This window comes from Chiloscyllium plagiosum, unplaced genomic scaffold (genome assembly GCF_037043375.1).
Source record: "Chiloscyllium plagiosum isolate Xiang-an unplaced genomic scaffold, Cpla_swu_hap1 HiC_scaffold_21, whole genome shotgun sequence".
Classification (NCBI taxonomy): Eukaryota; Metazoa; Chordata; class Chondrichthyes; order Orectolobiformes; family Hemiscylliidae; genus Chiloscyllium; species Chiloscyllium plagiosum.
In genome coordinates, this window is record NW_028270159.1 from 15596686 (window position 1) to 15611177 (window position 14492).

The 14492-nt window shown below is 41.5% G+C and overlaps 1 protein-coding gene across 9 annotated transcripts in view; it reads right to left on the reverse strand.

The window, feature by feature from the left end:
* Positions 1–11065, reverse strand: part of LOC122564925 (neuronal calcium sensor 1) — a 177249-nt gene extending 166184 nt beyond the window's left edge. For 3 of the 9 annotated variants that reach the window (XM_087998311.1, XM_043720411.2, XM_087998303.1), the window contains exons 1-2: positions 10929–11065; positions 1766–2495 (exon numbers count right to left, since the gene is read on the reverse strand). In XM_087998311.1, coding sequence (XP_087854437.1) covers positions 1766–1829 — 64 coding nt within the window. In that variant the 5' untranslated portion in view covers positions 1830–2495; positions 10929–11065. Of the gene's footprint in view, positions 1–1765; positions 2496–9116; positions 9211–9693; positions 9713–10315; positions 10773–10928 lie in introns of those variants that run through there. The other 6 variants (XM_087998305.1, XM_087998307.1, XM_087998306.1 and 3 more) reach the window with 6 other exon arrangements.
* Between the last annotated feature and the right edge of the window lie 3427 nt (positions 11066–14492).

Here is a 14492-nt window from a genome sequence, read left to right on the forward strand (position 1 = left end):
GGAAATAATGCACTCCACTCCCTGCGGCTCCAGGGTGTTGGTGGACACCGCGTGTTCCTTCTCCAAGAACACCCGGGCTCTAACGCAACCACGGAAGAGGGGCAGGCAGTCAGCCCTAACGACCCCCTCAATGGTCCACTGCCTGGACCTGTTTATAGCCAGTTTGGCCAAGCCCAGGAGCAGACCCACGAGGAGGTCTTCAGACCTGCCCTCCCTCCTCCGTACCAGGTGCCCAAAGATTAGGAGCCTGTGACTGAAGCGCAACAAAATACAGAGAAGAAGGTTTTTTAAGAAAATCAAAAAGGGAGCGTAATTGCCCACACCCAATATATACATGGTCTACGGACTCCACAGCGCCACAGAACAAGCAGTTGGGCTGGGAGTCCGTGAACCACTGCAATCTGCGGTTGCAGGGGACGGCTGCATGCAGCACCCTCCACCCCAGATCCCCGAGAGAAAGGGGGAGGACTTCCGCGTAGAGAGCCCTCCACTGGGGATCCCCAGCGCCCGGTGGCAAATGGGCACGTCAAGGCATGTCCGGAGTGGATGAGGGAGATGAGGTGGATGGTGTGCAGCAGCAGTCGATACAGGGCCCACCTTTTTAAGTCCTTAAAAGGGACAAAATTAAAATTCCGGAGGCGGCTCAGGTTGTGGGGCACAGGCTCCCGCGGGAAGTACGGGACCTTAGGGCCAATGTGAAATTCCGTGCGGGCTGGGGTGAGCGCGGACGGGATCCCACCGCACACCTTAGCATCCTCCAACTGGTAGGTCTCCCTCATTAGCCCAGGTTAACAATCCCAATCAAGGACCTCAGTCAACAAGGTCCACCTGGTTCCAATCACTACATGTTGGATATCAGTTATTTGTAAAATCTGAATTTTGGTTATTTAAGAAGTCTGGTTAGGAATCATTGGCACAATTCTGAGGACCATTGAATATTTTAGTTTTACTACATTGCAAGTACAGGAATAGGAAGGCTGACCTGATTTGGCCATCGGTATTCCTGTCATACAATAGATATGGAGGAGACAGAGACATAGATATGGACAAATGGAGGAGTCTAGCTGAACTTCAGAGTATAACCTTATCAAGTAGTAAATGCAAAGATGCTTTTTCTCTTCAAATGTGTAACATTTACCAAGAGTTCAACACACTGGCATCAATGAGCTTTTAATTGTCATTGACTATCAAGAATTCCATTGTTCCTTGTGGGAAATGGTGCATAACAACTACAAATCTACTGCACATTACATTTGTCATATAATTATACAAAATTGAAATGACTGAACAGTTTGTTTATATGATTAATACTGCATGACAGAGTCTAAAAAATATTGAGGCTAAACTATCAATAAAGTAATGAATCAGGGTTGAAGTATACGATGTTTAAATTAAGTAATCAGAACATTTCTCAATAGTAAAAAAGCCAACAGGACAACACAATTTTATCTTGAATTTATATCCAACCATTCTGCAGAACAACATGGGTTAACTTTATTCAGCAGGTTATAAGGAGAGAAAAGCAGAGAGAATCTCACAGAATTCTTCACCAACAGAAGTTTTTTTCTTTTAAAAAAAGTAATCTCAGTTGCCCTACTACACTCCTAATGGCTTGTTTTCCAACTGTTAGTTGGGTGATGATACAGCCAGTATACAGAACCTACCTGCAACCTAAAGAATTCTGAATAACACAGGGGAAGATAAAGAAAAAATGAAGTTGGATAATAAACACACCTGCATAATTTACATTTACTTAAATACTTACAATAGGTTTTCCTTGTCAGCTCCTCTACAACGTCAGGTTTCAGCTTGCTGTTGGACTTCCCCATTGCAGCAACTTAACACATCAGAAAGTGGATTTTTGGAAGAGTATATCAAAGTCTGAAGAAATCAGAGCTCCAAACAAGTCGGAAATATTAATGGTGAGTTTGAGTTATGCCTCCTGTGTTCTCTCTGCGTAATGTTGCACAGCTGTGGTTTCCTTGGTGACGGTTTAATAATGGCCTGTTTGTCACTCCACCAGAGGTTTGATAAGCAGCCCAAACACAATGTCAAAATTCACTCTTTTTATTACCCTTTCTTCAAAATCACCCTCATAGAAGCTTTACTTTGTTGTGAAATTTTGAATAGCCATTACCCCGATTGAAACGATGGTTCACTTAATATAGTCCCTACGGGAGATGGATGATGTTTTCAGCTTTCCTTTGGTATGAAGAGTTGATAATCACTGACCCCAGCTTCAATGACAGTTGCTCAATTTAGCCACAATGGGAGATGCGTGGTGTTTACAGTATTTCTTTGTCTTTCGTATCCTCTGAATTGAAGCAACTTAAAGAGTTGTTTTATTCTGTTCTAATTTTAGAAACTGATGATGCAGTTTAAATAGTTCAAGCGTGATTATAGCATTATTGAACTGCAAATGGTCAACTATCTCAAAGCACGATGTCCTGGATTAGTTTGTGGAGCAGTTATTCAATGCTACAATCCTTGGAATCCTGGAAGAGACAAAACAGTACAGGTATTGTACACAATGACAGTTATCCAGATTTCAAGAGTATGTCAAATTAATTTTTATTGCAACTGAGAAGCAAAATAACACCTCATGCTCCCTAAAGCTAAGCAAATAATTATACAATCTAAGCCAGACTGCGCTAATAATGGCTCAAAGAAATAAAGCAGTGATCAGCTGAGTTGTACAGATCTCAGAGGACCCATGTTTGAGTTTCAAACTATATTGCATTTGCTAATCTCAGCAGGAATACCAGTGAGGTGCTGCCAATTAATCTCAGAACCACCATTTTAGGAATGGGATTAACAGACTAAATTATTTACTCCAGATTGCATTCTTTAATGGAAGAATACAAACTCAGATACTGGATCAGGTTATAAGTGGATTCAATAGTGATGCACATAGTCAAGTGTGAACAGACATTCACCATCAAACTCATGAGACAGTAAATCAGAGTAGCGCCATTGGTATCCAATATTATACAATTACCAGTTGTTGAATTAGAGTTTTATAGCACAGAGAGAGACCTTTTGAAACATCATGTCTGCATTGGTCATCAAGCATCTACCTACAAGAGTAATTTGCAGGAAACATACAAACCAATAGCAAAAGCATACATAAGCATTAAAAGATAATCAATAAAGAGGAGTACAAGTCCCCTACAGTCAGAAGCAAGGCAATTCATAAAGAGGAACAAAGAGGTGGCAGACCAATTAAATACATAATTTAGTTCTATTTTCACTAATATGGGGAATCTCCAATTCTAATTGGAGGTGGAATTTGAATAAATTAGCATTAATAAGGAAATGGTATTGGAGAACTAATAGCATTTATGGCAGATAAACCCTTACGACCTGATAACCTTCATCCCAGAGAGTTTGAGGAAGTGGCCCTAGAAATAGCAGATGCACTAGCAGTCATCTTCCTAAACTGTACAGACACTGGAACAGCTCCTGTGGATTGGAGGATAGCTGATGTAACCCTACTATCTAAGAGACTTGGTAGAGAGAAAGCAGGGAATTAAAGACTGATTGGCTTGAAATCAATAGTTTTTTAAAAATTCATTCTTGGAACAGGACATCATTGACTGGATAAGCATTTTTTATTGTTCGTCTATAGTTGACCTTGAGAAGGAGGCGGTGAGCTGTCTTCTTGAATCACAGCAGTTCATCTGCCGTTAGTAGGCCCACGATGCCCTTAGGGAGGGAATTCCAAGATGTTGATCTAGCAACAGTGAAAGAATCGCGATATATTTCCAAATCAGAAAGGCGAGTGGCTTGGAGGGGAACCTGCAGGTGGAGGCATTCCCATGTATCTGCAGCCCCGGTTTTCTGGATGGAGATGGTCATGGACTTGCAAGTTGCTGTCTAAGGATCTTTGGTAAATTTTTGCAATGCATTTTGCATATAGCACATATTGCAGCCACTGATTAGATTAGATTCCCTACAGTATGGAAACAGGCCCTTCAGCCCAACATGTCCTCCGAAGAGTAATCCACGCAGACCCTGACTAATGCACCTATCACTATGGCCAATTCACCTGACCTGCACATCTTTGGATTGTGGGAGAAAACCCACACAGACGCAGGGAGAATGTGCAAACTCCACACAGGCAACCGCCCGAGGCGGAAATCAAACTGAGTGGGAAAAATATTAGACTCCATTATAAATACGTAATAGCAGATTATTTGGAAGGTAGTGATAGGATCGGACAGAGTTAGTGTGGATTTAGAAAGGGGAAGTCATGTTTAACAAACCTGCTGGAAGCTTTTTGAGGATGTAATTGGTAGAGGGGATATGGGGGAGTTGGTAGACGTTGTTTACTTGAATTTTATGTAGGCTTTCAACAACACACAAGAGATGGCCATTCAAATTTAAAGCGCATAGCATTGAAAGTTGCATCCAGTAATGAACTGAGAATTGGTTGGCACACAGATAAAGTACAAAACAAAATCAAAAACAAAAACATAAGTGGGTCTTTTTGAGTGGCAGACAGTGATTGGTGGTGTATCACTAGGATCAGTGCATGGACTACCATATGTTGAAGTTTGCACAAAGCTGGGTGCGAGGATATACTTTGAGGAGAATAGAGAGAAGCTTCAATGGGATTTCAATACAACAAGTAACAGGGCAAACACATGGCAGATGCAGTATAATGTGGATAAATGTGAGGTTATCCACTTTGCGGACAAAAACAGGCAACCATATTATCTGAATAGTGGCAGATTGGAGAAATGGGTGGTGAGATCACGATGCCCTCCTGCACAAGTCACTGGAAGTATGCAGATGCAGCAGGTGATGAAGGAGGCAAGGAGTATGCTGACTTTCATAGCGAGAGAATTTGAGTACAGAAGCAGGGATGTCTTGCTGCCACTGGATCGGCATTGGTAAGACTACGTCTGGAGTACTGTGTGTGGTTTTGAAACACATATCTGAGGAAGATGTTCTGGCAATTGAGGGAGTACAGAGAAAGTTTACAAGATTGATTTCTGGAATGGCAGGACTGATGCATGGGGAGGGACATTTGGGATTATATTCACTAGAGTTCAGAAGAATGAGGGTTATTTCATGGAAGCTTGTAAAGTTTTAACTGGATGAATCTGGGTAGATGCAGGAGTGATCTTCTCGATGACCAGGGGTCCACAATTAGAGGTCACAGTCTAAGGTTATCTGGTGGACCTTTTAGAGAGAGTTGAAGAGAAATTGCTTCACCCATATATAATGAGCCTGTGGAATTCTCTGCGACAGACAAGATACTAAAGACTTCAAAGAAACATGTAGATATAGTTCTTAGTACTAAAGGGATCAAAAGATATGGGAAGAAACTAGGAACAGGTTACTACATTGAAGTCCTGCTACTATATTCTAAGTTTCTCTAGAGTCATTTTGTATGGAAACAAACCCTTCAGTCCAACTAGTCCATGCTGACCAAGTTTCCCAAAGGAAACTAGTCCCATTTGCCTGAATTGGCCCATATCCCTCTAAACCTTTCCGATTCATGTACTTATCCAAATGTCTTTTAAATGTTATAACTGTACCTGCATCCACCAATTCCTCCAGCAATTCATTTGACATAGAAAATGTTGCCCCTCAGGTCCTTTTTAAATCTTCCTTCTCTCACCTTAAAAAATATATCCCCTAGTTTTGAACTCACCCACCTTAAGAAAAAAAAACTTTGCTACTCACCTTATCTATGCCCCTCAAGATTTTATAAACATCACTCAAGGCACCCCTCAACCTTCTATGCCCCAGTGAAAGATGACCCAGCCTATCCAGATTATTTTTATAACTCAAACCCTCCATTCCCAGCAATTTGCTGGTAAATCTTTTGTAAACTTTCTTCAGTTTAATATTCTTCTTATCACAAGGTGAAAGAACCGCACAAGTATGCCAGAAGAGGCTTCACCAACATCCTGTACAACCTCCTACACTCAATGGTCTGAAAAATGAAGACAAGCGTCCTAAGCACCATCTTAACCACCCTATGCATGCGTTGCAAATTTTCCACCATTCAATCCACAGTCTCGTATGCTTTGGCACCTCAAATGACATAAACAGTTCTTAAATGCTGTGATGGTCACCATCTCTACCACTTTCAGACAAAGAGTTCCAGATATCCACAACTCTCCAAGTAAAACAAAAATCCTTTTAACTCCTCTAAAACTCTTCTCCTTTACCTTAAATTTCTATCTATTCATTCAAAGTGAACAGTTTCTCTGGAACTACTCTACCCACTTCATGACTGAGCACCTCTATCACATTTCCTTTTACTCACATGCTTTTTAAAAAGTGTGATGCCAGAACTGGTCACAATACTCCCACTGAAGCTGAATCAGTGTTTTAGAAAAGTTTTCCAAAGCTTTCTTGCTTTTTAATCTGTGCATCCTTTCATAAAGCCCAGGATCCTGACTGCCTCCATAGCTTTCCTCAACCAGCCTTGCCATCTTCAACAACTTGTGCACCTATACCCCCAGGCTCCTCTTCTCCTGCACCCCTTTTAGAATGTCATCATTTTATGTTTTATTATATCTCATTCTTCCTATTAAATATGTCACATTAAGTACATCAAAATAACGTTTTTATCATCTAAGTTTTCCCCTGAAGCTTGTAAGATACCTCCACAGAAAGAAGATAGGAAATGGGAATTAATACAGAGGCAATGAATGACCGTTTTTTTAAAGGTCATGTTGGACAAGTATATAATTTGGTTACTAACTACTAAATTCATTGTGCACACACAATGTTTACCCCTCATGATGTATTTAAGAAACAAGAAAAACTAAATTTGACCCCTGGTATGTATTGAGTGAAGTAATCTTAGCTCGGGAAATACAGAGGACACAACAATTAGCTTGTTGTTGTTGGGCTAAGGTAAAAAGGAAAAACAGATAACTCAAAGAACGAGGGATTTAGAATGTGTCTGTAGCCAACCATTGATGAGGGCAAGTTGCAATGCAGTGTGCTGGAGAAGTCTATGGAGGAAACTCCTAAGGTAGGGTCAAGACACAAAGGTAATCAATGAGTTACATAGAATGAAAAAAGAAATGTGCAGGACCCAAAGTCAGAGAACTGTATGCGAAAGAGGTTGAAGAGATGATCAGTATCAGATGGGGTGACAGCCTGGGAAAAGAATGAAAAAGGGACAAGGATCACAAATATTCTACATTTAGGAAACTGAAAATCAAATGAAAATTATGGTTATGAATTAACTAAACTTAATGTAGTACAGAATATGGCCTTGAAGTTGAAAAGTCCATCACAATGACATGTCAACAAAGGTACAGACAATGGTTAAGGCAAAGATATGGTGAAATGGCATGGATAAAACATTGAAATGAAGTCAGGCAATATTGCAAAGTTGAAGCATCCTGTCTTCACAGTGGATAAAAATGGGTTTATACTCAGCTTAGAGTCAAATGTCCTACTTAACCACCATCCTCAAGAGGATAATAGAGAGTACAATGGGATCTCTCAGAGTACAACAGGATCTTGATCAGATGGGCCAATGGGCTGAGTGGCAGATGGAGTTCAATTTAGACTAAATGCGAGGTGCTGCATTTTGGAAAAGTAAATCAGAGCAGGACTTGTACACTTAATGATAAGGTCCTGGGGAGTGTTGCTGAACAAAGAGACCTTGCATTGCAGGTTCATACTTCCTTCAGAGTAGAGTCGCAGATAGATAGGATAGTGAAGGCGGCATTTGGTATGCTTTCTTTTATTGGTCAGAGCATTGAGGAAAGGAGTTGGGAGGTCATGTTGCAGCTGTACAGGACATTGGTTAGGCCACTTTTGGAATATTGTGTGCAATTCTGGTCTCCTTCCTAATGGACGGATGTTGTGAAACTTGAAAGGGTTCAGAAAAGACTTATAAGGATGTTGCCTGGGTTGGAAGATCTGCACCATAGGGACAGGCTGAATAGGCCCAGGCTGTTTTCCCTGGAGCTGAGGCTGAGGATAACCTTACAGAGCTTTATAAAATTATGAGGGGCATGGAAGATAAATCGGAAATCTCTTTTCCATTGAGTGGGGCTGTCCAACACTTGACAGCGTAGATTTAACGTGACAGAGGCAAGATATAAAAGGGACCTAGGGGCATCATTTTCACCCAGAGGGTGGGTGGGGGGGGGGGGGGGGGGGGGGGGGAAGTGCTGACAAATGGGACTAGATTAGGTTAGGATATCTGGTTGGCATGGATGAGTTGTATCAAAAGGTCTGCGCCCGTGCTGTACATCTCTATGACTCTAAGTAAACTGCAATACAAACTACTGCACAGTCTAATTACCGATCTCCAATATGGCTTATTTTGTGGACATCAGAATTTGAAATACAGCAGCCAAGTGAATTTGGCTTATCACAATCTGTACTGAAAAAATGTTTGACAGTTTCTCAAAGTTCCATTGTTTTTCCTCCAATTTTCTCACCCATCTCCAAGTATTGATTCCAACCACCATGCCATGGAACAATGGACAGAGTTTCCCTTCATTTTTTTAAATTCATTCATAGGATGAGTGTCATTGGCTTGGCCAAAATTTATTGCCCATCCCTAATTGCCCAGAGGGCAGTTAAGAGTCAACCGCATTGCTGCAGTTCTGGAGTCACATGTAGCCCAGACCAGGTAAGGATGCCAGATTCCTTTCCTAAAGCACATCAGTGAACCAGATGGGTTTTTCCTGACAATTCACAATCGTTTCATGGTCACCATTTTAATTCCAGATTTTTTAAAAACAGAATTCAAATTCAACCATCTGAGTACCCATTGTCTGGGTCTCTGGATTAACAATCCAGCGTTAATACCATTAGGTCATCATCTTCCCAATATTCTGCATTATGAGTTCTAGCTAGTGACTGCAGGGGACACTATACAGCTTCAATGATTCCAGGCCTTAACCAGCATTTACCAATTTCCATTAGGACTCGAAGTTTTCAGGAGTGATCAGTTCTCTTCTCTAATTAATAATTCACTTGGTCAACTTTGGAGCTCTGACTGATTATGAACTGTAGAATTCGAGATTTATGTTAGACCCACCCAAATTACTTTTAAATAAGTGTATCTATACATAAAATGAATGCTGTACTCGGAGGTTTCACAACAAAGTGCAAACAAATACCTTGTTGCACTTCTCAGCAAGCCTCTGATCTGTTCCACACATAACCAAATTGCAAAGCCTGCAGCATAGTGTCTCCAGCACTTCAACACATTCTCTGTAAACAGTGGAATATGAAAGCATTATAAATACTGCAGAGACCCCTAGGGTAAGCACATAAATGTTACACCAATTTTAACTTCTGAGATTTCCCTTTGTAATGTTACAGATTTCAAACCTGCTTTTATGATCATTGATCATGTAAAAGAATAGCACTTTCAGCCATTTTGCAGTACTCCTGAGAATTCTTAATTTGTACTGTTTTTGATATAGCATTGCATTCATGTCAAAAGTTTGACTGTAATAATCCTTGCATTACTATCTATGAATATATGACTAGTTAAACTCACAGCAACGCATTCCAAAACAATATTCCTGAGATTCTATGCAAGACATTTTGCTATGCAGCACTATTGATTGATTGCTTGTTGTATGCAGACCATACAACTACAGAGAATGAAATGTATCGTACTATCATTGTGGTTAAGCCATTAATTCTGATACTCCAAAAAAAAGCTTGAGTTAATTGCAATGTACTTACACAATTTGACAAATGATTTTAATGGGCTATTTTAAAGCTGAATTCAATTTACTTTGTTCATTGACATTTTTATTCACACACTAGTAGTAACCACAAATGCATTTCATTTTAGTTGAAAACCATAACTTCTTCAACTATCTCGTTCTTAGAAACGACCGTTTACAAGGAAGCTTGCGATGTGTCATTCAGACATTAAGTCGAATTCCAGCCTTCTTATGATGCTGACAGCAATGTGGCATAGACAGTGCAGACAAAGAGAAAACCTTGTCGCTACAGATGTCAACACATTTCTCCCTACCACACCAGCAAGCTTAAAATCAGACTCTCCAACGAACAACAGCAAAGACCTCGGATTTCTCACACATAGAGAGGGAGATAATTTAACTCCTAAATTGAAAGGGAAAGGGAAAATGACAAAGTGTATGGGGGGCGGGGGGGCTAAGAGTAAAAAATGCAAGTTCGTATCCCCAACGGCGGTTTATTCACGCCTTCTGGAAATCATTACCCAACACCCATTTTATTAGCGGAACGAATACTTATAAAGCCCCATCCACCCACAAATGAAAGGGGATTTTAAAAATTACTGTACATACACAAAATGAGGACAATACAACCCACTCACTAGCTAACGTGACTGATCAAGATGTTTCAGAACTTTACAGATTTCCAAATTCGCCCATCGAATGAACAGCCCGAAAGGAGATTTTTGGCCCATCTAACTTAAATGCGGTATGAATAAATACATCAATTACGTGCCTCTCGGCAGGCTCGAACGATGAACCAGAGAGAGAGAAAAAAAAACACCAACACGCTCTGAATCATTGCGGGAAAAAAAAACACCAAATGGGAGACACATATGGGGACCCCTCACGTTTTCTTTCCTTTTTTGTTCCCGAGGTAGGTTGGAAACTTGCACAGAAAATAAGCGACACACGCACCAAACAAAATACAATTGCACTCAAAACACAAAGAGGGACAATACTTCCCGCGTAGCTGCTGGAAGAAAAAAGTTTCCAACATTGTTTTTAAAATTGCATCTTCAGAGAGGGGAGCGGGGTTTGTTTTTCTCTCAGCGAGTCTTGCAGGAGGGAGTGTAAATCTCAGACGGACCTACATCCCTCCTTAGCAACCGCAAAGCTTTCGCGTCACTTTCCACCCACCCAAAAACTCCCACAACAGCAACGTGTTGGGGGATGGGAGAGAGAACCGATCACCAAACATTACTGATCGCGCACCTACTGTGAAGGCCAGATCCACCGAACCTTGCCCGGCGATTTTATTTCGTACAGCGCGTTTCTCCCTCAGCTCACCGCCGGCGCTCCCTCCGCCTGTTTGAATGAAGCCCCACAGCAACCGAAGCGCCTGCACGCTCATCCGCCGGCGTCGGGATGTAGGGGTGGGGCGCGCGACTGACGTCCTCGCTCGCACCGCGTGCCTGGACAGTGACGTCATGGTCATGGTCATGGTCATGGTCATTCCTTCCCCGCCCCCACTCGCGCGACTCCAGGTGTCTGAACTTGGGATGGAGCAGGAGTGAGCCATTTGGTTCCTCCAGGCCGCTCGGCCATTTAATAAGATCATGGCTAAGTCCATAGAGTCAAGTGCTGAAAAAGCACAGCAGGTCAGGCAGCATCCGAGGAGCAGGAAAATCGACGTTTCAGGCCAAAGCCCGTCACCATTCCTGCCCGAAACGTTGATTTTCCTGCACCTCAGATGCTGCCTGACATGCTGTGCTTTTCCAGCAAAACTCTACTCTTGACTCTCATCTCCAGCATAACTCCATAGGCCTGCCTTGAGTCTATCTTAGATTTAAATTTAACAATTGAATTAGTATCTGCTGCTGTTTGAGGTAGAATTACAAACCTCCATTGGTCTTTGTATTACAGATGTGCTTACTAACATTTCTCCTAAATGGCTTGGCCCTAATTCTTAGACTACGCCCAATAAAAACCAGAACTGCAGACAGCATGAACTCTCCCACCTCTTAGCCCCCAACCCCACACAACAAGCCTTATTATCAAATACTGTAGTCTGCAGTTACACACTACCCATTGTTAGCCATTACAGTCTTCATTAACAGCTATTCGCCAACACAAACAAATCATTATCTACTTCTTTGTCCAACTGTTCTTCTGTCTCTTTGGGTTCTATCCCCACCTATAATGTCCTCTTTATCCCTTCCCCCCACCCTATTTTCTGCATATAAACTGACATATACCCAGCCACCATCAGTTCTGAGGAAAGGTCACCAGACCTGAAACATTAGCTGACTTCACAGACGTGCTGAGCTTTTCCAGCAACTTCTATCTTAGACCATGCCCCCTGGTTCTAGGATCATCAATCAGTGGAAATAGTTTATCTACCCTGCTAATATCCTGAAGACCTCAACTAAATCACCCCTTTAGCCTTCTAAATTTTACAGAATAAATAATGTCTAATCTCTCCTCATAATTTAACCCCTGAGAATCAGGTATCATCCCTATAAACCTGCACTGAATTTCCTTCAGGGCCAAAACATCCTTTTGCATAACTGCAGCATAATATTTGAATTCTTCTGCTCCAACCTTTTGGATATGAAGGTTAGTATTCCATTAGCCTTCTTGACTATTTTTCACATCTGTTTGTGGCATTTTAAAGAGCTAAACACCTGAACCCCCAAATCTCATTGGTCTTCCATTATATTTAACTTTGTACCTTCTAATAAATTCTCTGGTCTATCACTTTTCAGACTGAAATGGATAACCTCACAATTGCTGGTATTAAATTCCATCTGTGAATCCCACCCAGCTATTTTAACCCTCCCCCTCAGTTAGTTTCTCCGCTCACTCCTCTCTTCTCTCAGACTGTGCACTTGCTCTTTTGCAATGATGTTGCTAGAAGAGTTGATACTTCTGGATATAGATTTGTTGTGTTTATTTTTACTTTTGTTCTATTCAAGGTTAGTGCTGCATGTTGGAACTTGCTTCCATTCCAGCTATCCAGTGTCATTCTCAAGCCCTCCCAGGTCAGATGCAAAGTAAATTTCCCAATGTTAATTATATTAAAATAGCTGAGGATGATGAGAATGAAGTTAAAGAAGGAACCAAGGAGATTTAGTGAGCTCAATGTAATCAATACAGAGCAGCAAACAAAAAAGTCACACTTTAATGTGTAAGTCAGAGGGCATAAAGATCAAGCTGTACAGTACTCAGATAAGACCTCATTTCATGTTTAATTCTGGTCACCAAAATGAGCAAACTCAAAGCATTTTAACAAACAGTTCATTCCAAAAGGAAGAAAGATCCTAGGAGAAGGCATGGGTGGCTGTGGCTGACGAGGGAAGTTAAGAAACATATAAAGTTAAAAGAGAAAAAGTATAACATAGCAAAGATAAGTGGGAAAACGGAGGACTGGGAAGCTTTTAAAGAACAACAAAGGATTACTAAGAAGGAAATACACAGAGAAAAAATGAGGTACGAAGGTAAACTGGCCAATAATATAAAGGAGGATAGTAAAAGTTTTTTTTAGGTATGTGAAAGGCAAAAAAATGGCTAAGACTAAAATTGGGCCCTTGAAGACAGAAACAGGGGAATATATTATGGGGAACAAAGAAATGGCAGAAGAATTGAATTGGTACTTCAGATCTGTGTTCACTGGGAAGACACAAGCAATCTCCCTGAGGTAACAGTGGCTGAAGGACCTGAACTTAAGGGAATTTATATTTGCCAGGAATTGGTGTTGGAGAGACTGTTAGGTCTGAAGGTTGATAAGTCTCCGGGGCCTGATGGTCTGCATCCCAGGGTACTGAAGGAGGTGGCTCGGGAAATCGTGGATGCGTTGGTGATTATTTTCCAGAGTTCGATAGATTCGGGGTCGGTTCCTGAGGATTGGAGGGTGGCTAATGTTATACCACTTTTTAAGAAAGGTGGGAGAGAGAAAACAGGAAATTATAGACCAGTTAGTCTGACCTCAGTGGTGGGAAAGATGCTGGAGTCTATTATAAAGGATGAAATTACGACACATCTGGATAGTAGTAACAGGATAGGTCAGAGTCAGCATGGATTTATGAAGGGGAAATCATGCTTGACTAATCTTCTGGAATTTTTTGAGGATGTAACTCTGAAGATGGACGAGGGAGATCCAGTAGATGTAGTGTACCTGGACTTTCAGAAAGCCTTTGATAAAGTCCCACATAGGAGGTTAGTGAGCAAAATTAGGGCGCATGGTATTGGGGGCAAAGTACTAACCTGGATTGAAAGTTGGTTGGCTGATAGGAAACAAAGAGTAGTGATAAACGGCTCCATTTCGGAATGGCAGGCAGTGACCAGTGGGGTACCGCAGGGATCCGTACTAGGACCGCAGCTTTTTACAATATATGTTAATGATATAGAAGATGGTATTAGCAATAACATTAGCAAATTTGCTGATGATACAAAGCTGGGTGACAGGGTGAAATGTGAGGAGGATGTTAGGAGATTACACGGTGACCTGGACAAGTTAGGTGAGTGGGCAGATGCATGGTAGATGCAGCTTAATGTGGATAAATGTATGGTTATCCACTTTGGTGGCAAGAACAGGAAGGCAGATTACTATCTAAATGGAATCAATTTAGGTAAAGGGGCAGTACAGAGAGATCTGGGTGTTCTTGTACACCAGTCAATGAAGGTAAGCATGCAGGTACAGCAGGTAGTGAAGAAGGCTAATAGCATGCTGGCCTTCATAACAAGAGGGATTGAGTATAGAAGCAAAGAGGTTCTTCTGCAGCTGTACAGGGCCCTGGTCAGACCACACCTGGAGTACTGTGTGCAGTTCTGGTCTCC